The sequence below is a fragment of the Syngnathus leptorhynchus genome, chromosome 5 (genome assembly GCF_054491065.1).
Source record: "Syngnathus leptorhynchus isolate UIUO chromosome 5, UIUO_Slep, whole genome shotgun sequence".
Classification (NCBI taxonomy): Eukaryota; Metazoa; Chordata; class Actinopteri; order Syngnathiformes; family Syngnathidae; genus Syngnathus; species Syngnathus leptorhynchus.
Window position 1 is genome coordinate 12,207,668 of NC_141199.1, and position 22,495 is coordinate 12,230,162.

Sequence of the window (22,495 nt, forward strand, 5' to 3'; positions counted from 1 at the left end):
AACGATGAGCACACACTCACAGGTCGCTTTGTCAATAAGACTTGGCACATGCTTGATTGCGATGGTTCCAGGTATGCCAGAGCGTGCCTCGGCATCTGGGGGTCTGTCAGCCCTACAGCACAGCTCAGGTGGGCGTAATGGCACCAGCTTCCACGGCTGTCTCCGTAACCTCTACATCAACGGCAAGCTCCAGGACCTCGGAGCGGGGCTAAGCTCGGGAGCTGCCGGGGCGGCACAGGGCGGTACTCGACGGTGGCTCGGGCAAGGGGTGGAGCCTGGTTGCCAGCCATGCCAGAGAGGCGCCTGCGTCCAGGGAGACTGCTACCCGACGGGACATCGTGGCTTTACCTGCACCTGCCACCCGGGCTGGACTGGACCAGTTTGCGACCAGCAAGTCAACAACCCATGTGATGGCAACAAGTGAGTCGGACATTTTGATGTTGTGATATATAATCACGGTAGTTGAATACGCTCTTCTTTTTTCATCCCCAGGTGTATTCATGGTACCTGCCTGGCCATCAACTCTTATTCGTATTCCTGTCGCTGCCAACCCGGTTTCAGCGGCGTCCTTTGTGACGAGCAGGACCAGGAAGCCACCAATCCCTGCAGCCTGTCTCGCTGCAAAAACGGCAAATGCAGAGTGTCAGGACTGGGCAAAGCCTACTGCGAGTGTAACAGCGGATTCACCGGAGAGGCGTGCGATAAAGGTGACCTTCGTAATACAAAGTAACACTTGAAATGGACTCTCGTGAGCTTGAACGATCTCTTTATTGAAGAGACTATCCTTTGTGAACAGCTGCTTGGTTCACTGTCTGCATCTAACAATGTTTCTTGTTTCTGCATTAACACTTCTAACACTTGCTTTTCCAAATCAGCCTCGCCTGAGCTTCTGCTCACTCCCACACGAGGGGTCACGCAGGTGAGACGACATGGTTTGATTTATTTTTATTTTTTCCATCATCCCATGTGGTTTCTACAGTGTTCATCCACTGTGTTGATTTCCTGTGAGCAGTGTGAGTGTTATTTTTAAAATATGTAGGCCTACCAGGAAACAGTAAAGCCACAAAACATGAGAATTTTTTGAATAATCCACGTTGGATCCATCAATTGATGTGTTGTAGATTGTACATAAAGGGAGAGAAGAATACCCTCTAATGATCTGATCTCCTTTCAATGAGTGTTGGACCAAACAGAATAAAGCTGGCAAGGGGCGTTTCCAATGACTTCTCTGAAGTGTCACATGCTTCAAGTCTTTGTCTTTTCATTTAACCTGATCTTCATTTACTATCTTCCCCAACTTTGATGTCATTTCTCTATTGTTGGACCACAGAGTGGATAATCACTACATTTTATTTTTGAGCAGAGGTGGCCTGCAGAGGGGAACGGGTCCGAGATGTCTACCAGAGACAGCAAGGCTACGCGGCGTGCCAAACCCAGGAGAAGGTCTCCCGTCTAGAGTGCAGGGGCAGCTGCACGGGGGGAGCAGGAGGACAAGGAACCTGCTGTACCCCCCTCCGCAGCAAACGCAGGAAATACACCTTCCAGTGCACTGACGGCTCCTCTTTTGTTCAGGAAGTGGAGAAAATTGTCAAGTGTGGCTGTACAAATTGTTCCACATAAAAAAAAAAAAAAAAAGGAAACAAAAAAGACTTTTCTCTTTGCAAGATATGTTTTGTGTACCTGCCCGCCTTACTTGCTTCCCATCTCCTTCTTTGAGACCCTCCATCATTTTTTTTTTTTTTTTAAAAACCCTGAAAAAAAAAAAAAAAAAGAGACTTAACGGTTTCTTTACTTGTCAGTGCTGGACTGATGATTGATGCTTCCTCGGTGGGGATGTTGAATTGTATTGTAAAGTACAAAAACAGACTTATTTTTTATTATGAAGTGGAGAAAAAGACAAAAAAAAAAAAAAAAAGAGTTGACTTTTTCCTCGCATCTACTTCTTTTCATGGATCACGATGACTCCTACCGCTGTCTCGTCCCTGGAGGATCCACGTGTCCTGAAGACTTCCCAGGCATCCTCTGAGAGTCGTGTTTGTGGTAAGGAGAACCCCAAATTGCCTCACCACAACACAAAAGAGACTGTTTACACAATCCTCAAAGGTTTTTCATACAGCGACTCTCACCTGTAGCAGAGTTCCAGGTTCAATACATTATACAGTACTCCCCAGTCATGAGTATTTATTGTATCATAAATACCTGTACTTATTAAGTAGGTCCTCCCCCCATGTATCAATTCTGATTCTTTTAATATATATTAATTTATATTTGTCCTTATTTTTGTATTAAAAAGACATAATCTGTCAAGATAGCTGAACTAACTAACAATGGTGTCCTCTATTTTGGTTGAAGCGAAGTTGGTTTTGTTTGTCTTTGTTTGTTTTTTTGGGGAATCTATTGTGCTTGCCAGAGACCTTGGTTACATTTTAAGCTGCAAATGTGACGTGAGGACAGTGTATATTTTTGTCACGTTTCCTGAGAGTTTGTACTGTGCCATTCATTACCAGAAGGTCTTTATATTAGAGTATACGAAACACAGATCTTGTGAGTAGCGTTGACCCTAGAGGATGCCTAGAACTGTTTTTACCTTTTTAACAAATTTATGCTTAAAGGATACTGTGACTTTTTCTAAATGAAACTACTTTGTTAGCCCCATGGTCTCCGATGTTTAACATGTTGCTGCTAAGTTTTGTACCGTAGACTTGGATCCTGATCTGTATGTTATATAGAATCTCCTGCTCCCACTGTACAGGGGCACCATGTATAACAGATAAATATGTCCCCCACCTCTACACGTGTGCATTGTGCTTGATAGATCCCGTCTCCACACCCCCAAGACTAATGTCAGTTCCCTGACTGATATTTGTTAATTAAAACCAATATTTACCTCATACCCTTAACCTCTGCCTGTTTTGTCACAACAGTAAACCCTGGTCTGGAATTTCTAATGAAGCATTAAAAAAAAAAAAACTACTCCAAATTGATCTGTAGTACCGTATTTTCCAGACTATAAGGCGCACCTTAAATGCATCATGTCAGATTTTTAATCCAAATCAAATCATTCTCCATTTTATCTTTTTTTATTTCAACTTCAGATACAACAAATTACTTTATAATCACAAAATAATGATCCCTAGTCGTTTTGATTCATGATTCATGGTCTTCAGCGGGCCACTTATGATTGATTTCATGACACAATGCTTTAAATTTAGGAATTTGGTCCATATATAAGGCGCACCGGACTATAAGGCGCACTGTCAGCTTTTGAGAAAATGTTTGGTTTTTAGGTGCGCCTTATAGTCCGTAAAATACGGTAATAGTAATAATTATGTTTTTGAATGTGGGCATTTTGTTACTCCTCACTGAACTGTATGGATTCCAGCATATAGTAAGAACCAATTTCTGGATTTGTAGTACGATTACAAAGGTTTTTATGAGATTAAAACATTTATGTGGACATACCGTGTATGCAAAAGTTAACCAAATCATATCAGTTTAAAAGATATATATATATTTGAAACTTTATTATCCTCATCATAGGTTCCTTTACATTGTATTTTTCCAGCACACTTACATCATAAAGGCCATCTAAGTAAAAATAAAACAAAGATTCAATTTGATACACCAAAGAGAAGTCATTATCAAAGCTGACAAATTTGAATGAACAACAACACAAAAATAACCAACAATATAGAATGTGGTTAAAAAATGATGAAAATATGGGCAAGCAGGTTTCTGGACCCTATGGCCCAATCTTGTGTTGGGTCTACATAACAGAGACACTTCAGGGAAAGTTAACCATTTATTAAATATAGCAGGCTCACATTATATGACAGAAATTTGAGCGCATACTTGCTGTGAGACATAAATCCAACAATCTCAACACGATAGTAGCCTAAACACAAAAATACATAACATTTGGAAACTTGAATAACACCAGCAAACTGCTTTGTAAATTAGCAATTGTGGCTGGAAAGATTTTTTATTTATTTTTTTAGGTTGCAGGCTAGCTAACTAGGTTTGGCTAAAAATATAACAATCGATTTACAGTTGCAAATTGAGCCACTGATGGAACAAAGGCACTCCGTTGTTATCTACTGCGTGGTCAGCGTCAGTTTATCACATTTTCCTAAATCTTTGTATTGATCCTTTTCATGACGATCAATCTTTAATCAAAGGTTTTAAATGAACAACAACAACAAAAAATTCAGGTTGCCATTTCATCAAGAAACAGAATGTTGAGCTATTACTGTATACAACAAGAATTCCTGGCGACCTGTAAGGATGCATTGAGCCCTATGAGTCCCATCTCCTGCACAAATCCAGTCACATGCATCACAGTGCTGTCCTCTCGTTTCCTCCTGATGATCGCGTTGCTCGGCCGTGAAGAACACACGGAACACGCTTCTCTCCGCTCCAATTGCCTCTTGAGGTTCGCTTCTCTGCGTTTATACTCATCTGTCTTCACCTTGAAGAGTTTGAGCTGCCGCATGAGGGATTCAATATTTATTTTGTCTTTTCGTAGTTTTTCCCTTTGTGTCGCCCAGTCATCCTCACTCTGGTGTTTGAGCAAATCCTTCATTTGCTTCTTCTGCTTTTTTTCCTCCTTGTCCCGCTCCTCTGAATTCGAAAAGAGTTTATCCTGCTCTTCCTGCATAGCTTCTCTTTTTATTTCTTCTGTCTGTCTGATGGCAATTTCTTTCTTTTCATTTTCCTCATTATGTATTTTCACCATCTCTTCCGTACCTTGTCCAAGATTATTCTCCCTGCCGGCTGCTTCCTCGAGTATTTCGGGAACTTCTTCCACTCTGTCTTTGAGATCTTCTCTCCTCTCCGCCTCCTCCGTCTGCATTGGCATCGGTCTTGCCATCTCCTGAATCGCGCTTCCACTTTTTTGCTGAAGTCTCTCAAGCTCTCTTTCATACCTCATTTTCATATGTTCCTCGTGTTTCATTTTGAGCTGTTTCTCTTTGTGTCTCAGCAAGCGCCGCTCCTCCCACTGCATGCCAACCAGATCCTCCTCTGCTTTCTGGAGCATCTTACTGGTGTAGCAGGTTCCTCCATTATCCTTCATCATACGGTCCACAATGGCAAGCAGCTCGGATGTCTTCTCCTTGCTCCCGGAGCTTTGGTTGTTGAAGACACAGTACCTCCCGCCACATTCTGTCACCAGGTCCTCCAGGTATGGGCACATGTCTATCATGCACTGCTTCACAGAAACTCCATCTTCCAGACAGTCTCCATGGGTAAAAACCACAATGGACAATTGTAGAGCATGCGAACCAAGGGCCTGCTTAAACTGGCGCACCGCTTCTTTCTCCTCCTGAGTTATCCGTGAAATCCGAACAATGAGGAGAAAGATATGCGGACCTGGGAAGAGGAGACTAACAGACTTCCTCAACTCTCTCTGCACCTCCTGCAGAGTCCGCGAAGTGTCCAGAATTCCCGGAGTGTCCAAGAGCACCAAGTGCTTACCGCAGATTTCTCCACAGGCCATCCGGGATCGAAGGGTGATGGAACAGCTGCTGACTTTTGCATCAAAGAGTTTACGGCCCAGGATAAAGTTGCCAGTGGAGCTTTTTCCACTGCCGGTCTTCCCCAGCAGAACCAGTCTGATCTCTGACAAGGAGGAACATGACTTTCCACCTAGATTTGGAATCCATTTGGAAAGTGTGTTTTTTTTTTTTAGTTGTTTAAATTGAGGAAGATAGTTGACACAATACTTACCTGTTCTTGTCTTGGAGCACAGTTGCTTGCTAGAGGAAGACATGTTGTTTCTGGTTGCTCGCCGACACGAATGAAGAGCAACAACACGTTCCCTGTAGGTTGGGTTTTTCTTAATGTGGGTGTGTAGGGTCAGTGACACAAGAAACCCCTTTTGACCTGCTGTCATCAGCATGACTCAAACATCTTGAGCAAGATTGTCTCAAAAGTCTTGTCAGCCTTGTGTTTCTTATCATTCAGATTACAGCTCCAGGACCATTGGGGGAATAACACTATGATGAGAAGTTGCATGACTCGACTGCGGTCATTGTGATCAAAGTCCACGGGTCGGTTTATTTATTTATTTATTTTATTTTTTATTTGTAAAGCCAAGGTGATTGGTTGCTGATCTACAAAGCACCAGGGTGCCTTCATCTTTATCCGGATGTATTATTACAATATATTTCTTTTTTTTGTTGTTGTTGACCATTTGTTAATATCTTGCGACATTAGCGACAAGGATGCACAACTCCAGGATGACAGAGTAAAAAATGTGAAACAATCTGAGTGAAATACCCACTGAGCTTAAGAATTGTCACGCCTATCGCTGAATGGCTCTCTTTCAAATCATCAATAATGGAGAGTCCACGCAGCTTCTTGCTGTAACCTAAATTGTTTTAATGATCCTTTCAGGTCTTATGTGTCCAAAGCACAGTAAACAAAGTGACGACATGCAAACAGCGACCGAACAATACTGACATATGAAACACCTTTCATTGTACTGTAGACAGACAGTTCCAATTCATTCCACCTCTAAGATGAGAATTAGGTGACTCAGGGGGGATAATTGAGGATTAGCGTTGAAAACAAACTGTCAGGATGCCTTGGCGATAATCAGGATGCTCATGAGGAACACCATGATGAAGAAGATCCACATGAAAAATCGATCCATCACCTTGGCAACCTTCTTCCACTCCGCAGCCTTGATGCAAGTAGTCCTCTGCTCACGAAAGCAATTGGCCATGTACTGGATGTTCTTCACCACCTAAAGTCGTGTCATACAAATGGACAGCGGCGATGTGACAGTGTGAAAAGTCCAAGCATCATTGGCGATCAAACTGACGCGTTATTGTAGCTCAGTTAGCTCTTGTACCTGATTGTGTTGGAGGCAGGGGCAGCTGCACGGGCAGGCGGGAATCTGATGTTTCTCCTCGGGATAGAGGATCTGCTCCTTGAGTCCTCCGTTTAAATGCTGGAGGTATGAAGCATGAGGAGCTGCCTTGTAGTCCTCATCATTTGTGATGTGATGGTGGTAGTGCTGTGCGACCTCTCCCTTCCCCTCTGGTCGATGGGCGTGTTTTTTGTAATGCTGTTTGTTGTTTAATTTGACATGGGCCTGTTTTTTGCAATGTTGGCTGTGATGATGATGATGGACGCTGTGGCCATTGTTGTGTTTATACGAGTCGCTGCCAAGGTGGTGGATGTCGGGGTCCAAGCTTGTGTCACTCACGGTTTCGTCGGGGTACAGAGGGCTTTTCTCACACTCTGGAGTGGTACAATTCTCCCCTACTTCATAGACAAAAAAGATTTTGGACATGTAGTCTATGATGAGGACTTTAGCCCAGTGAGGGACTGGCTTGGCCTCAGCTCCACAGAAATGGATGTTCATAATGAAGATGGTGAGAGAGGTAGAAGCTGTGATCATGATCATGGTGGCAATGTAGTACTTCCCTGGAAAAAAGGAAGGCATTTGTAGATAGAGGGGTGTTGGACCTACAATCTGACATGTTTTTGTGGATCATCTGGAATGCAACTACTAACCTATATAGGGCATGCTTTCCGCTGGCGGCATGCTCTCGGCCACCAGCAGCTGGAACACGGTGAGCGCGAGCAGCACGGTGACCCCCAGCGACACCTTCTCCCCGGAGTCAGCCGGGAGGTAGAAGCCCAATGGTGCCAGGAAGGAGATGAGGAAGCAAGGCAGGAGCAGATTGAAGATGTAGAAGGAGGAACGGCGCTTCAGCAGCAAGGTGTAAGTGACTTCGGTGTATGGATCCGAACAGCAGCCGTACATCATGACGTTCCTCACCGCCGGCATGCCGTGACATTCCCACTCCACGTTCTCCACAAAGTCAGACAGGTCGCCACTGTCCATCCCCAAGCTAACGGCAACCTGTGTGGAATGCACAACTGAATGAAAAGAAAAGACCAGAATAATCCAGAATCTTTCTCCTGATCGGTTGACATTGTGGATTATTCTCGATGCTTCCAACTCATTGGAACAATTTGCGTTCCTACTTTTCACCTGCTTTTCCACACCTGGTTCCCATTGTAAGTCCATGAGCCAAAGGTGAGGTTGCACTGCTGCCAGTCAAAAGGGAAGTAGGAAACGTCCACCACGCACGTGCTCTTCGTGATGGCTGGGGAGTCCCAGACAATCTCCCCGTTGTAACGCAGCTTCACGTTGGTGTTGGACGGACCTGACGACTCCTCATCTGCTCTGAACACATATGGGACCCAAGTCAGATGGAGATCCTGCTGCTTTTGAGAACGATAACGACGTTCTGCGCATTGAGGTAAGGGAAGTGATCGGCATACATATGGTGATTTTGTGTTTGCTAACTTGTTATAGAGGACGATGTCAGGCTTCCAAACCAGGTCACTCGGAATGTTGATCATCTCCAGGTCGTCGTAGTCCTCCTTGTTCCACTTAAGGTAGGCATCGTGCCACACTTGTCTGATCCACAGGTATGTGGTTAGCACCTGATTTCGCTCATCCTACACAAGCACAAAGAAAATTGGAATAAAATAATCAAATATTGCAAATATTGAGGTATATTTATAAAAAAATTTACAAGCTGTTTGCCACTGTCCATAGTTTTGAATTTAACTGTACATTTGTATCACACACATTACTGTATTATCCAAGAGCAATGATGTTAAATAAATTCCAATTTAAAATGAAAATGATCAATTTAATTGCAACTACATTTTTCAGTCTTTTGGCCAATGTCTATTATTTTGATACTGGTGAGTTTTCATTTGAAGTTGAGTAAGTGTGCACTTATCAAATGAGTCAATGATGCTCTCGGTCAGGCTTTAAGCACTGAATACAGGTCATTTCCTTTGCACTCACCATATCTTTAATCTGGGACAGCGTGATCTGAAGGGAGACATTGAGGGCTTTGTCAGTGTCTCCTACAGGCCTCAAAGCATTGGAGTAGTTCTCCATCAAGTCATTCAGAAGTTTGCGAGCGTAATGTCCCCCGGCCCCTTGACACACTGATGGACAAGGGGATGGAACAAGAATAGGAAGACTAAGAAACAAGAAAGTTTCACTCTGCTCAAGTCAAACAGGGTCCAACATGCAAAACTGACCTTGCACGAGAAGACTGATCCAAACAATCAGTGCCGCCTGTTTCATTTTCAACAAGATGAGGACGTGACTTGAACCATATATATATATATAACCACTGGACAACCAACCGCAAAGACAGTGAAACCGTTCAGTTAAAGCACAAATTAAACATCAGTCTTCTCTGAAGTCCGTTCTGTCCTGCGCAGGCTGAGAACGACTCGTCATAGCGTCAATGCTTCACTAGTTGTTAGTTTGCCTCCGTGTGCATATATGTGTGTGATGGCTGCTCTGTAACAGGAGATGACACACACACACACACACACACACACAACCCCCCCCCCCCCCCACAGGGTACAATGGCGCGATCACATATCGCAGACAGTATGTGAAACGGGACGCTCGCTGCATAAGTCACTCGTGTACATGCACACAACCAGCTGTGTGACATGCTGAGGAAATACAATGGCATACATCAGTGTCACACACACACACACGCATGCACGCTGACCCTGTGTGTGCCAGGTCAGTCAGGAACAGCACACATATCAGGGAGCATGTGACACATGTCATACACACCAATGGACTAAACACAGATCCAGGATTAGATTTCAACTCACAGTGGGGAGTCTATGACAAAAGCACAGTAATCAGAAGAATAGAGTTTGTCATGTAAGTAATCAGAAGGAAAGGCCTCTTAAAGGTGCTAGTTGACTTTCAAATACTAATTTTAACATGATTAGGAAATAATCTAACAAAATAGATAATCTGTTGCAGGTTCTGTGGACTACAGAGGCCAGTATAAAAATAAGTAGTGAAATAAAGCAAATGGATGTAATGCACATTGATTTCAGGCATTTATTATTGCCACTGTGTGTGGGAAAATAGATGTTAAAAAAATAGATGTTAAATATCATAAAATAAAACTGTCAAATTTTCTCACTTTCAGCATGTCTGGTGCACACGGGCTGTTGATTTTTAGTTTGTGGGAATGCTTTTATATCTAATGTCTGTTTATTAACAGCCTTTTCAGTATATTGATACTATACTCGAGTAGATTGAGATGGATCCCTCCACAAACTGCAAATAAGGTCGATGTCAGTAAGAAATGCTGCTTGCATATCCCAGCCAGGTGTTTCCTGTGTGTGTGCACGCACGTGTATGAAAACGAATGTTGCGGGCTTGTGGGTTCTAAGGATGCGCACATCAGGAGTGTGTCTTGAGTGGTGACAATTTCTTTGGCTCTCGTTCGATTTTATGTCTTTACAACAGATTTGGGATCTCAATATAAATGAAAAGCGTATCACTTCTCATGGGTCATTCCTTCAATTTTTTTTACGTTATGACGTTTGTCTCATAGATTTCATTCAAAAGAGTCATGCTTCAGAAGAATTAAATGAAACAGACTAAATTAGGCCCGGAAATATACGACACATCATTTAGAAACTATTGATACCTGTGAGTAATATAAAGTAGAAGCTCAAGTGAGTCCATCCAAACCTCTTCACTTAGCATCTAAGCATTAAAATGCATGGCGGAATTTAAGATGGTTGTGCTTTGACTTTATTTTCAACAAAAACGGAAAAGTGGTAATTGACTTCCATTTGCTCATTACGCTACCTGTGTGAACTTTAGTGTGTGTGTGTGTGTGTGTGTGTGTGTGTGTGTGTGTGTGTGTGTGTGTGTGTGTGTGTGTGTGTGTGTGTGTGTGTGTGTGTGTGCATGTACTTTGAGACCGGAGGATAAGACATTGCGGTGAGACACAGTGTGTCGGAGCAGAATGTCAGTAACAAGAAGAGACCGCGGCCGACTGTTATCGTTTTAATAACTGAAAAAATGAATTTTGATGAATTTAAATAACTTCAAGGCACATTCAAAAGTACATTGATGACAATATATTTCAACTATAAGACTATTAATAATGCTCACTTTTTTCTAGATTTCTGACAGATGAAGATTGTATATTGTGTTTGTATTTTCAGTGGCGCAGGATCAAACTTATTACACGAGTGGGGCAAAATGAATGCACCAATCAGTGACAGTCTAACAATATCGTAAATGTATATATCATAACACAAACTCAATTCTGTGTTAACTCCTAGCCCATCAGAAAAAAAGGAATATTCCTTGAAATCAAATTGAAACCTTTTGAATAAAATGTAAAAAAAAAAAAAAAAAAAAAAAATACTGCATATACTGATAATGTAATGATAAAAAATTTCAAGATGTAAAAAAACTGATTTGGTCTTGGTATGAACTCATCTGTCCTTGAAGTTTTGAAAATTTGAAAGCGTTCCCAATAAAAGGTCAAAAGACTTTGCACTGGTTCAGGCTGAACATGCGCCGCCTGGCCTGCCTCCTGTTGTGGGTGATGGCGGTCCGCACGGCGCACTCGAAAACTTGTTGGACCCCTCGTTTGGTCAAGGACGAACACTCCAAGTAGCCTTTGGCGTGTACCTCCTGAGCCACACGCCTCCCCTCTGCCGCAGAGATGCAGTTGCCCCGATGCGTACCCGACTCCCGCAGGTCCGTCTGGGTGCCCACCAACAGCACCGGCACCGTGGGTAAGTTCTCCCGAATCTCGGGCATCCACTTACTCTGCACGTTTGCTAGAGAATTGCGGTTGGCCACAGAGTAGCACACGAGCACCACGTCGGCCTGTTGGTAGGATCGAGGTCGGATCTGCCTGAAGTTGTCGAGGCCCGCCGTGTCCCACAGGCCCAGACTGATCAAAGCACCGTCCATGTAGACCTCCGCTCCGGTGTTGTTGAACACTGTGGGCTTGTAGACGTCAAGGAAGGTTGCTGAAGTGAAGCTGACCAGGAGGGCCGTCTTTCCCACCGCGCAGTCGCCGACCAAAACACATTTGACAGACATTTCTGTTCTGCGGAAGGACGACGCCTCAAGGTTGTCAAAGGCACGTATGTCCGTCCATCCTTTTTAAATGTAACGCGTGTTTTCTCCTTTAGGAAATTTCCGAGGTGTCTTTTTTGTCTTTATAACGTGAACCTTGTTGGCTCTGTGGTTTGTCAACAGGTGAGAAAAGGCCAGATGATAGGTGTTCTGAGGAAGACATGAAGAGGAAACTGTCGGTAAATCATACGTCTTGCCCAGTGTCAAAGGTCAGATCCCTGCCCATTTATGTCACAGACGTTTTAAACAAATCATGAGTACTTTAGCCAAGAGTATTACAGTCATAATAATAGAGGAAAATAAAAGTAATCAGAATATAAAGTTGTAAAGTTCTTAAAAATAAAAGTAAAGACTTAAATCTTATATAAGCGTGAGGCCTGTTAACCAGCTAACACTTTTGGTAAGTTGACGATGAAGTCACCTTTGTTGTGACCTTGACTGTATGATATGCTAGCTGTTTTTCTTGCTGTATTACAATTTGTAATCCTTAGTATTATTATATATTTTATTTTTATTCTAAATCTGTTATTGAATTTAACATTTAAGAAGGAACTAGTACAAACGTGTAAGAGTTTCTTTGCCAGATCAAACTTTTAATGTAGTTGTGACAGGGGTAATGAATTTAAAACTCACTTCGTTTCTGAGCTGACTGAATTACGTATCACAATTTGTTTTACCCCCCCAAAAAAATTAATCGAAAGGAATATATATGTATTTTAAAAACATACCTTTCTCCGTCGTTTTGAAGTCTTGCCAGTTGCTGGCTGGCTTTCTTTTTTGTAGATAGCAGGATGTCTTTCATTGAGGGCTCTGAAAAGTTTGCTGTTTACTTATACCAATTTATTTACTTACTAACTGATTCTCCCGAAAGGAAGACGGCGCTTAAAAAGTGTGCCTTTCTGTCTACTGGATATTTTAACACTTGTCAGCCACTGAAAAAAGAAGGCAAGAGCAGCACATCCGCTTGTTGGTGAGAGGAGGGTCACACATCCCCCTCACAGCAGTGACATTTCACATGTTCATATTTCTGCGTTTCAATTTTTGGTCTCAAATTTGAGAAAACAATGCAACAGCAATTAATAAAAAAAAAATCAAAGACTCATGAATTGTAATAAATAATTAAATAAATAAATAAATGATGATAATAATAATAATAATAATAACAACAATAAATTGGTTATGTGGTGAGCATTAGTAAAGACCAATCCAGACAATACATTAATCATAATACTATATTTAAATGTTTTATGCATATTTATATTTATATATATTTCAATATTTTACATATTATAACTGGCTTCGTGCACTTATATCTGACACAAAATGTGCTTTCAATGCTCTTTGTCTGATTATAATTTTCTGTTCATTTGTGTCAACACGAAACATTGCATGTGGACCGACCGGTAAACCTGGGAAAAATGATTTCAATAACGGTTATTTTCTTTCAACTATATCGTCTATAAGTCTACACAACCCGTTTTAATGCCAGGTTTTTGTCAGATAAGAAATTAGGTCAAAATAATTTCTCTCACACACACACAAATAGGATTTTAACAGCTTCTCTGCCGTTGGCTCTAAGTCAGTACTGTATGATGCAAATAAAGTAGAAATGTTCCCAAACAGGTTCTGAATGACAAAAGTATCTTTGGCGTCAGATGTTAAGTATGAATCTGATCGCAGCCACACTTCTATTGCACTACACTATTGCCCTTGAATATGTATATGGATAATAGCTTTTTTGATTAAAGTAAGCCAGACTGATGGTAGTGTTTAACTTTGGTCATTGCCAAATACTTGCTAATGATACATAAATAATTAGTTTTAAAATCAAACTCAGATCTAAGCCCCATTTTTCAAAATCCTTTTTATTTGGCCCACATGTAAGTGACCCACATACAGGTAGTGTTGAAAGAGTTACTTGCTGGATGGCAGAGAGGAAGAGGCGTTTTGGGTATATTTATGTGACAACAAGTGGGAAAAAAACATGATATAATAATGCAATATTTTCTATTTTCCAAGTTAATTTTGACAATTCCTTTTCAGGTTTTGTTTATAAAAATGCACATGAACTTAAAGGTCATGAAAATTCATTTAGATTTAGCAATCCATTAATTATTCAAAAGTATAAGTAATGGCCCACCCGTTATTTACTTTGTATCCCATTTATACCTAATGTTGCAGTACTGTATCTGTCCAGCAGGCTGTCAGTGAACAAGACATGAACTGAAGCAGTAAAATTAAACATTCAAAAACATTTTATTTCTTGACACAACCATTTGGTTTCAACATGATATAAATTGTATACAAAAAAATACAACCTTTTCTTTACAACGTTTACAATATATTGTAAAATAACTATTGTTTCTCAAGTATTTGGCCTTTTTTCACCTTAATTACAAAGCATCAGTAAAACACATGCAATTTACATAACGTATAATGCAAAGTGTTCATATAATCCAAAAATAAGATAAAAAAATATATATCAACAACCCCGGAGCTAAATGTTTCAGTTTGCATTCTTTTATAATTTGCTTTGACTTTTGATTTTCAATATCTTAAAAGACAAACTGTAAAGCCAGCACAGTGGCACACAATAAAAAAAGAATTAAAATATTTTTAAAAAATGCATCTATCCTTGGTTTCTTATCGTAAAAAATAATGACACGGCAAACTGCTCTCAGTCCGATCGACAGAAACATCGGTCTGATGAATAATTATTTTTTAGGCCGCTTTAAAGACAGAAGGACATAAGACACAAGAAAGAGGTACCATACTAATCTGTGATATATGTCAAATGTAAATTAAGCGTTGCTTCTCGTCGCGACTTTCACACCAATGCTCTCTCCAGCTTCCTTTCTACTTCAAAAAGACCACTACGAGACCGGGCTTTGGTTCTGTAAACCTGCAAGATAATAGGTGAATATGAGGAAACCAGTGAGACTACGAGACAAATGTGTGTTTGTGTGTGTGTGTGCACGTTTACCTGTAGTGTGTGTTGGTGAGGTAGTTGATAACGGCTGGGCGAATGCGGGCCACGCCCCCCTGGCTGTGGTTACCTCTTCCTGTGATGACAGAGAGCTGCGGTCGACACAGACCTTGTTCGCAGTCTGCACAAAAAAGCAGTTCAAAGAATACATTTAAAAAGAAAGCCATCGCAACTAGACAGATCATGTAATAATTCAACCTCATCCTTTCTTTCAACTCTACTGCATGTTCTGACTCCATTCCATGTACCTGCTGTTTTATCATGGAGGATTCGGCGCAGATGCTCCAGGGCCTCGTCCACGTGCAGCCCATGGAGGTCCAGGATGTTCTTAGGAAGAAGCGAGGAGTTGACCCTCTCAAAGATCTGAACGGCTGCACGGTGATTGGCCTCACGCATCCGCTGACCGTGTAAGTGCCCCTATTGGACAAAAGTGCCACATGTGACTTTTTCTCAGAGCAGCACATATCCATCTAAAGTAGTGGACATTTCCTTCTTTTGCAAATATCAGAGGACAGGAGAGTGGGACACCGTATTTGTTATTGATTGCTCCGTCTCTTCATTACGCCAGTAAAGATGTAGAAGGACGGAAGATCAGACATTTTTTTTTTTTTTTTTTTACCTGCTGTGCATAAAAGGAAGCCACTTCTCTGTGTCCTTGCTTGTAAGCTGCCGCAGCTTTGGAAAAACTTTCCAGCTGGCGACTTCTTTGTAGACTGGCTTCAGCCCTGAAATCCGTGTACTCAGGATCGTCAATGTTTTGATACTTCTGAGCTACGACAGCGTCTGGAAGTTTCTGTTGCAAAATAAAGGAACATTAATAGAGTCAGATGAAATTTTCAAAAAGTTTTTCTTTTTCTGTTATGTTCCAACATAACAATGGCCCCAATATTTTGTTCATATGGAGAATCTCTTTGTTTGCGTTTTGTAAACAACAGGTCTACCTTTTCCCTCTCTTTGCTGGGAGCTCTTTGGTGTCCGGAACGAGGTAATTCTGGAGCGACGACGGTCTTGACAGGCCCTTGGTCTAATAAAGAGTTCAGAAAGAGCTCCGTCTGGCTGAGGCAGTAGCTGCGGATTTAACATGGAAATTAATCAGTCGTGTTGGAAAATATCATAGGTGGTCAACAAATGATTCCAAGAAATGGGAGTGACAGAGAAAATGTATAACTCAAAGCAAGATTTGAATCTTACTTGTGATCCCTGAAAATATCCTGGAGAAAATGTCGGTCAATGGAGGGGAAGCGAGCGTAGAGCTGATCTTCTTTTAGCATGGAGGCCCCATCACGCTTGTTGAGTTCTGCTCGATTTTGTCTTGACTGAAGCAAACGGGACGAGAGGTTCATTACAAAGAGAGATTATTAAGAAGTTTAAAATGACACAGTGCATTACCATCTTCATGTTCTCCTGCATAGCCAGCTCCTCTTTTATTATGTCCCGCAGAGAAACACATGGCTGGGAGACATTCCAGTGGTCCATCACTGGCATCCCTGCTTCTTTCCCAGGACACATATTTTGCAGAATGAGGTCAGACAAATGGGTACCATCGAATTTCTTTTTGTTCCCCCCCCCCTCACGATGTGTTTTAACTTACGGTCCAGAAGCAATTGATTGGAAAGAGTTGCTTGTCTCTTCCGTTCCTATGAAACAACAGGATTAACTTGAACGGATCCACTCAGATCAAGACATACAAATAAGGTTGGACAGCTACCGCTTCCAAATGGTTAGTGTCAAGGATTTTTTTTTTTTTTTTCCTTCACCTGGATCGAATCTTTCCACTTCTGGTGGAGCAGTTTAGCCAGGTTCATATCCATCTGCACTGCGTAGTCTTCAGAAGAGCATGTACCTAAATATTGTAAGCACATGCTTATCATAAATTGGAAAAGACTGTGAAGTTTGATGGATTAGCATGAAATGCGTATAACTTGTATTGTTACCTGGTTCAATTCCAACAGGTCCAAAGAGTTCAGTTAGTTGCAGTGCCAGCTCAGTAGGGAGTTTCAGCTCCACACTGTTGATGTTCAGGACTGGGCAGGCTCTATTTCCAACCGTCCTCTCATCGTCCTTCTTCTGTCTTTCTTCTCTCTCCAACTCTTCCAGCTCAGCCTGGAGAAGCCGGTGGATCTCTTCCAGGCTGGCAATGTCATCTGGAGTTGCAAAACTCGACTGCTCGATTATTGCATGGTGTTGGATTTCACCGTGCTTTTCCATAGTAAGCAGGCTAGGACTAGTTGTTACTGTGTGCAGATGTGTCTCCATCAGTTGAGTCTTTTTTTTGACTGGAGAAGCTGTGCCAGCAAATCCTGAGAAGTCTATATCGGAGGTCCCACCAATTTCAGGAACTTCCTCATATGCAGATTGTTGAAGCACATTGGCCACAGCGGTTGACCCTGCATAAGTAAGTTCATCTCCCAACTTGGTTTCCAACGCTGTAACTATTAACGGGATGCTCTGTTCAACTTTACCAGCTTCCTCCTTGTGCACCTCCTCTAGAACATCCTCATCTTTGAAGAGCCTTTCTCCAGAATCCAGTAACAGGTTGGTCGTCCATTCCAAGTCTTGGTGGCATTTGTCATACAAGTCCTCCAATGTATCCAAACTAACGAGTTTAAAATGACGACTGAGGATGGTCAGGCTCTCGAGACGGCTTTGAGTTGCCACAAATTCTTTCTCCTCCACCTGTGTGCCTTTCTCGTGCACCATGCGATATGGTACTGTGTTTTGGGTGGACGGGTGAACTGCAACAGCAGCAGAAACTGCCGATGAAATCTCTGGCACGAATCGTGAGGAGACTCCACATAAAACTGTGATGTCACTGAAGGCAGCGGCGACATCTGCTCGGCCGTCTTGATGATTTAAACGCCAAAGACGGGCAAAGTCCTGAGGTTCAGTCTGGGTGGGACAACCTCTTTCCAAAGAGAGAGGCGAGTCAGATCGCGAAAGGCGCTCTTCTTCTTTGCACGAGTCTAGTTTAGGACTGAGGCTGGTCTCAAAGTCGGGATGTGCGGTGATATCGACATCAACCATTTGTGACGTGGTTTCAGGATCTTCGAGTGTTTTGAAAGGATGAGCTGGACAGTTTTGAGTGAAAGTGAGGGCTAGTTTGCACTGCTTCACTGATCTGCGACCCTGACGCTGCTTTCCACATCTTTGCGGTTCCAAAGAGGCATTGCCATCACTAGAATGTTCGCTTTGTGGCTGAACTGTCACCTCACTGTCCGTGTGCTCCTTGCGTTGGTTTGTTTCCATCTCGGTACTGATGGCAGACGCCAACGCTCCGCCATACTCGTGCACCGTGCCACAGCTCTCTTTCGGCTCAGTAGGTTCAGATACGCCCGACCGGGTATTTGATTCTGTTTCGCAACCGATGTCTGAGACTGTGGTTCTACTCGTTTCATTTTCGCTCTTTAGAATCTCACCGTTGTCCTTGTAAGATTCTGCAGTTTTCCAATCTAAGACGCAATCTGGTAAATCAACTCTGCCAATCTTATCTGGATTCATATTTTGTTCTTTTTCCTCACCCTCAGACCTATCCCTAAGGGATTCTTCAATTTTGTCATCCGTCTCCAAATTCTGCTCAAGGCAAGGAGAAACGGGAGACGACGATGAAGAAACAGACTCGCAAAAACCTCCTAAATTTTGAAGGATATCAAACATTTTCTGCAGTTCAGGATTTGGAAACTGCCCTTCGCCTGTGTCATTGCTGACTTCTTTAGACACCACTTTGTCTTCACTTGGAGCGCAGTCTTTGTGGCTTTTGTTTCTCCTTGCTTGTCGTTGATCAAGTGGCCCTTCAGAAGGCCAGTCGCCTACAAAATGCAACATCTTGGACATCTCTTTCTCTTCCCCACCTGCCACTTCTTTATTCTTCTGTTCTTCTCCCATTGCCAAGCCATCTGGGTGGTCAGTTTCTTTCACCAGATCTGCAGATTCAAACTTCCTAGTTGTTCTTTTTCTTGGCAGCCTTTGTTTAATAGACTGAGAGAAGGCCACCGGGGGTTCGTTATTGCGGTGGTCTTCGTTCATCACTGATTCCACAATACAATCGGGTATCCTCTGTTCTGCACCAGGCTGATTTAGGGAATCCAGCTCAAAATCCAGAACCCCCAAGTCCAAGTCAACATCTTTGTGTGAACTTTCCAAGGCACTTCCAACTGGCTGGAAATCAAGTGAATTTGTTGACTGGTGGTTGTCGCCTTCCAACTTGTGGAACTCACTGGGGTGATCAATAGATGACACGTCAGGAAGGGAGGAAAAGAGATGAGGCTGGGAATTCTTACGTCGGTCCATCAGTCCTGGTTCACTGACAAGGTCGGGGCATTTTGCTTCAGGAGTTACACACCTGAGGGACGGAAGAAAAGTATGATATATGCAGTAACAAACAGCCAATGCCATAAGAAACTAAAACAATAAGTTAAAAGCCAATCTATTTGATGAGAATCTGCCCCAAACTATGCAAAAGACCAATCCTGTCATTTGTGATTGCCACTTACTGTACATTTCTGTTCTCATGGTGAAGACGCATTTTACACTCAGGCATCGATGCACCCATGATGGACTTGACTGTTACAAAGCGCTCGTAGTCATTTAGCATGCGGCGAATTTGTTCAGCAGACACACCGTGTGTGCTGCGTCTGCACAGGGTCAAAGATAAAAAAACAAACAAGATTGCATTTCTGTCTTGATGGGTGACGATTTGAGCAAGATTGAAAGGACATGGTTATGAAATTGCCAGATCTTGCTCACCTCTCTAGCTCCCTGGGCTTGTTCCTCCACCAAGTGTCTGTCTCACGAAACAGCACTTTGTAATGATGTTTCAAAGCCTAACAAGGAAAACCACAGCATTTTTCAGAGGCTTTATGTTTTTGCTAATATTGCTGAAATCAAGAACGGGGAGAGGTCATTTACACAAAGGCATTGAATGCACATGGCTGACCTGGGCCACGTAGGGTTTCATCTCCCAGCCCTGCATGTTAGTATTGTCAATTATGATGGGGCTAGCACCTCTCTCAAAAGCTTCTTTGGCTGTTGGGTGAAGAAGGTGAAATAACAGATAAAATAGTTGTGTGTCATTTCATTAAAACTACCAACTGTACATGTATGTTTATTTACCTCGCTTGTGGTTCCACTCATGAGCTTCCCCCAGAGAAGCAGGCTCAAAGTGATAGCGTCCTTGAAAAGTAAAGTAGTCATCAGTGCTTAGTGCAACTCCACCTGGATTATTTTCGACAAGAGCTCTGCAGAGATGAATATAGACAATGTATAGACAACAGCTTTTTTTTCCATGATCTGTGATCTAATTTATCGGCCAACCACCATCAAATGCTTTACTGCGGTCTCTTTGACCTAAGCGACTCAGCCCATCTATGGCAATTTAGTTTAGTTTAGTATCATTAAGCTAAACAGACTCATCTAAAAAGCAAATCTATGTTGTTGATTTGTATACACAATATGTAATTCTCTTTGTTCTCAGCTTTTTTTTTTCAGCTTTGAGTGGTATTAAACAGTTCAAAGCCTTTTTTTCATACCGGGCCAAAGTGGATTTTCCAGATCCTGATGCGCCACGTAGCAACACGAGCACCTTCCCTTCCAAATGAAGCCTGCTTGATGGAGAAGGTACAATTCCGGATGGATTATGTGCAGCTGCTGCCATAGCCCAGGATTTGGGAATCGTAGCAGAGGGTCTAAGAGGTGCTTGACTTGCCTGGCCTCCCCAGGGAGAAGGGCGTCCAATTGGATGGTGTGAAGGTGCAATAGGGGTGATAAAATATGGTACTTGATTTCCATGAAAACGGGGAGAGAAAGTAGGAGCATTAATGTTCCACGATGCTGTGGTAGCTCCTGCATCTGCATTTTCGGAGGGTTGGAAAACCATTTGGGATGACTCGTTCTTTTTGTACAACTGAAAAGCAGAGGGACGCCCTGACGCTACAAGATCCAACTGAGATTTTGGCCTGTCTGAAGATTCTTCAGCCACTGGGTGTTTAAAATCCACAACTGACTTCTGACCGTCGCCGCTGCCACGTTCACGAGTGTTGAGTCCATCAAATGGAGATGGAGCTCCGGAATGCACTAAGCCACCTTCAAGATGCCCATCAGGGCCCCGCCCACTCTGAGGCTCCTGGTTGAACTGATGCTCAGGGAAGACCTGCTCTGAAAGTGTCATGTCAGCAGACAAACACTGGTTATTTATACGATCTTCCTGTTGCGCCGCCAGGTTTTGAAGCTCTTGATCAACTTGAAGGTCCAACTCTTCTGTCAGAAGACTGGTAGTCGGAGATGGTGAGGTGAGTTGCTCTGACGCTGCCGAAGAGCCTGGAGGTTGAGAAACATGACGAGGACTAAGCAAGGCTGCGGCAGTGCTCTCAAAGCCACTCATTGGAGAGTCAACGGCGCCGGCGAGTTCAGCAGCAATTGACAGTTCCAATAGGGAATCCATGGCATTTTCAACTGCAACACAGAAATAAAGTTTGTTAATTGTGATTATTTCAATTATAATAATAGTTTGACAGTGAGAATGACTTTAAAAAGAGAAAGATGGATCTGGACTGCGTGAAAATGATTGCTCATCTATTGCAATTGGAGAAGCACAAACAGACACTTGGTCGGGTTGTTTTCATTACAGTTTTGTGACTGCTTTATAGTTAGTTTCTTAAACTTTTAATGAACTAACAGCAATTATGAATTGTACCTTTAAAATCAGCCTCAGACAGCACGATGTGTATAACTTCAGGGTCCAAGTGGGAGAATATCTCTTGCATCTTCTGGATGATTTTCTGCCTGTCGGAGCCTTCTTTGCCTTGAGAAAAGTTGGACGTCAATGTGAGATCGTATCCCTGAGGTGGTACAAGGCCGAAGTCTTCCCGGGAAGGAGGACCGTCGCGGACTCTGGTCGGGCTCTGTTCGTTTTTCTTTCTTCGAGGCATGATGGATGGTATGTTTGGGGTAAATCCTTCACTAGTTCAGTTAGCAGAGCTACTCGGAGCTAACAGGGTGGCAACAAACATTGGATTTGAGCAAACATTCGTGGCAGCAGACAAAAAAAAAGTACCTCCGGAACGAACACCATTATTCTTCCGGATAATAAAGCGTGAAGTTTAACTCTTCGAGATTGTAACCATCAGATCAAGGAGCGAGAACTACAAAAGGTGACGATTAACAACACTGTACTGTGCGCTACCGTCAATAATGGCCGACCTCGGAAATCATAACACTGGTGACAAAATAAAAGCTAACATAATGACGCTAATTTCAAAATAAAAGATTTACCCGGCGTGCAAAAACCTGTACGTACTGTAATATTTTTTACCCAGCAAGATAGAATACACCATGTGGCTTGAAAGACAGACATTTAAACAATTATTGTACTTGAAAGCTGTGACGGCGATGCCCTATAATATAATAATCCCAAATTTCAGAATTTTGTATGAAATGAGATAGATAAAACCTTGAGTTTGAAACTTGTTTGTCCGTATGCCCTGCAAACGACCAATCCAGGGTTATAACGTCTCCAATAATTATAATTTGCACTGTACGTATAT

General features: G+C 42.5%; 5 protein-coding genes across 10 annotated transcripts in view; 1 reads left to right on the forward strand and 4 right to left on the reverse strand.

The window, feature by feature from the left end:
- Nucleotides 1–2,902, forward strand: part of slit2 (slit homolog 2 (Drosophila)) — a 61,875-nt gene extending 58,973 nt beyond the window's left edge. For all 3 annotated transcript variants that reach the window (XM_085912141.1, XM_085912139.1, XM_085912140.1), the window contains 3 exons: nucleotides 72–420; nucleotides 493–707; nucleotides 1,364–2,902. In XM_085912141.1, the coding sequence (XP_085768267.1) occupies nucleotides 72–420; nucleotides 493–707; nucleotides 1,364–1,620 (821 nt within the window). In that variant the 3' untranslated portion in view covers nucleotides 1,621–2,902. The remainder of the gene's footprint in view (nucleotides 1–71; nucleotides 421–492; nucleotides 708–1,363) is intronic.
- A 633-nt stretch (nucleotides 2,903–3,535) lies between these two features.
- Nucleotides 3,536–6,041, reverse strand: LOC147056963 (uncharacterized). The gene is made up of 2 exons (XM_085912319.1): nucleotides 5,728–6,041; nucleotides 3,536–5,646 (listed from the first exon to the last, which is right to left on the reverse strand). Exons 1-2 carry the CDS (start codon nucleotides 5,897–5,899, stop codon nucleotides 4,247–4,249), a joined length of 1,572 nt encoding a protein of 523 aa, XP_085768445.1. The 5' UTR covers nucleotides 5,900–6,041; the 3' UTR covers nucleotides 3,536–4,246.
- A 536-nt stretch (nucleotides 6,042–6,577) lies between these two features.
- chrna9a (cholinergic receptor, nicotinic, alpha 9a) lies at nucleotides 6,578–9,127 on the reverse strand. 2 transcript variants are annotated; one of them, XM_085912382.1, is made up of 8 exons: nucleotides 9,082–9,127; nucleotides 8,840–8,985; nucleotides 8,327–8,481; nucleotides 8,023–8,203; nucleotides 7,525–7,876; nucleotides 7,139–7,434; nucleotides 6,857–7,072; nucleotides 6,578–6,748 (listed from the first exon to the last, which is right to left on the reverse strand). In XM_085912382.1, the coding sequence occupies exons 1-8, from the start codon at nucleotides 9,125–9,127 to the stop codon at nucleotides 6,578–6,580; spliced, it is 1,563 nt and encodes a 520-aa protein (XP_085768508.1). The 2 variants fall into 2 exon arrangements, with proteins under 2 accessions (XP_085768508.1, XP_085768507.1); XM_085912381.1 differs by having other exon boundaries at nucleotides 6,857–7,434.
- A 1,747-nt stretch (nucleotides 9,128–10,874) lies between these two features.
- Nucleotides 10,875–12,869, reverse strand: rhoh (ras homolog family member H). Its single transcript, XM_085912391.1, has 2 exons — nucleotides 12,700–12,869; nucleotides 10,875–12,121 (listed from the first exon to the last, which is right to left on the reverse strand). Exon 2 carries the CDS (start codon nucleotides 11,933–11,935, stop codon nucleotides 11,366–11,368), a length of 570 nt encoding a protein of 189 aa, XP_085768517.1. The 5' UTR covers nucleotides 11,936–12,121; nucleotides 12,700–12,869; the 3' UTR covers nucleotides 10,875–11,365.
- A 1,339-nt stretch (nucleotides 12,870–14,208) lies between these two features.
- On the reverse strand, nucleotides 14,209–22,160 carry n4bp2 (NEDD4 binding protein 2). Of its 3 annotated transcripts, none has more exons than XM_085912380.1 (16): nucleotides 21,646–22,160; nucleotides 20,483–21,404; nucleotides 20,067–20,191; nucleotides 19,891–19,979; nucleotides 19,701–19,777; nucleotides 19,448–19,588; nucleotides 16,892–19,296; nucleotides 16,715–16,800; nucleotides 16,549–16,594; nucleotides 16,347–16,444; nucleotides 16,149–16,273; nucleotides 15,899–16,025; nucleotides 15,577–15,750; nucleotides 15,206–15,374; nucleotides 14,955–15,078; nucleotides 14,209–14,873 (listed from the first exon to the last, which is right to left on the reverse strand). In XM_085912380.1, the coding sequence occupies exons 1-16, from the start codon at nucleotides 21,878–21,880 to the stop codon at nucleotides 14,828–14,830; spliced, it is 4,989 nt and encodes a 1,662-aa protein (XP_085768506.1). In that variant the 5' UTR covers nucleotides 21,881–22,160; the 3' UTR covers nucleotides 14,209–14,827. The 3 variants fall into 3 exon arrangements, with proteins under 3 accessions (XP_085768506.1, XP_085768504.1, XP_085768503.1); XM_085912378.1 differs by having other exon boundaries at nucleotides 16,347–16,447; XM_085912377.1 differs by having other exon boundaries at nucleotides 16,347–16,450.
- Nucleotides 22,161–22,495: the final 335 nt, after the last annotated feature.

Coding starts and splice junctions, on each gene's coding strand:
- rhoh (XM_085912391.1), bottom strand. CDS start 11,935: ATGTCTGTCAAATGTGTTTTGGTCGGCGACTGCGCGGTGGGAAAGACG.
- chrna9a (XM_085912381.1), bottom strand. CDS start 9,127: ATGAAACAGGCGGCACTGATTGTTTGGATCAGTCTTCTCGTGCAAG. Junction 8,204..8,326: donor GACATCGTCCTCTATAACAA/GTTAGCAAACAC, acceptor ATATGTGTTCAG/AGCAGATGAGGAGTCGTCAG. Junction 7,877..8,022: donor GGACTTACAATGGGAACCAG/GTGTGGAAAAGC, acceptor CATTCCACACAG/GTTGCCGTTAGCTTGGGGAT.
- n4bp2 (XM_085912377.1), bottom strand. CDS start 21,880: ATGCCTCGAAGAAAGAAAAACGAACAGAGCCCGACCAGAGTCCGCGAC. Junction 20,192..20,482: donor GGAAAATCCACTTTGGCCCG/GTATGAAAAAAA, acceptor TCATCTCTGCAG/AGCTCTTGTCGAAAATAATC. Junction 19,980..20,066: donor TGAGTGGAACCACAAGCGAG/GTAAATAAACAT, acceptor TTCACCCAACAG/CCAAAGAAGCTTTTGAGAGA.
- LOC147056963 (XM_085912319.1), bottom strand. CDS start 5,899: ATGCTGATGACAGCAGGTCAAAAGGGGTTTCTTGTGTCACTGACCCTA. Junction 5,647..5,727: donor GTGCTCCAAGACAAGAACAG/GTAAGTATTGTG, acceptor TTCCAAATCTAG/GTGGAAAGTCATGTTCCTCC.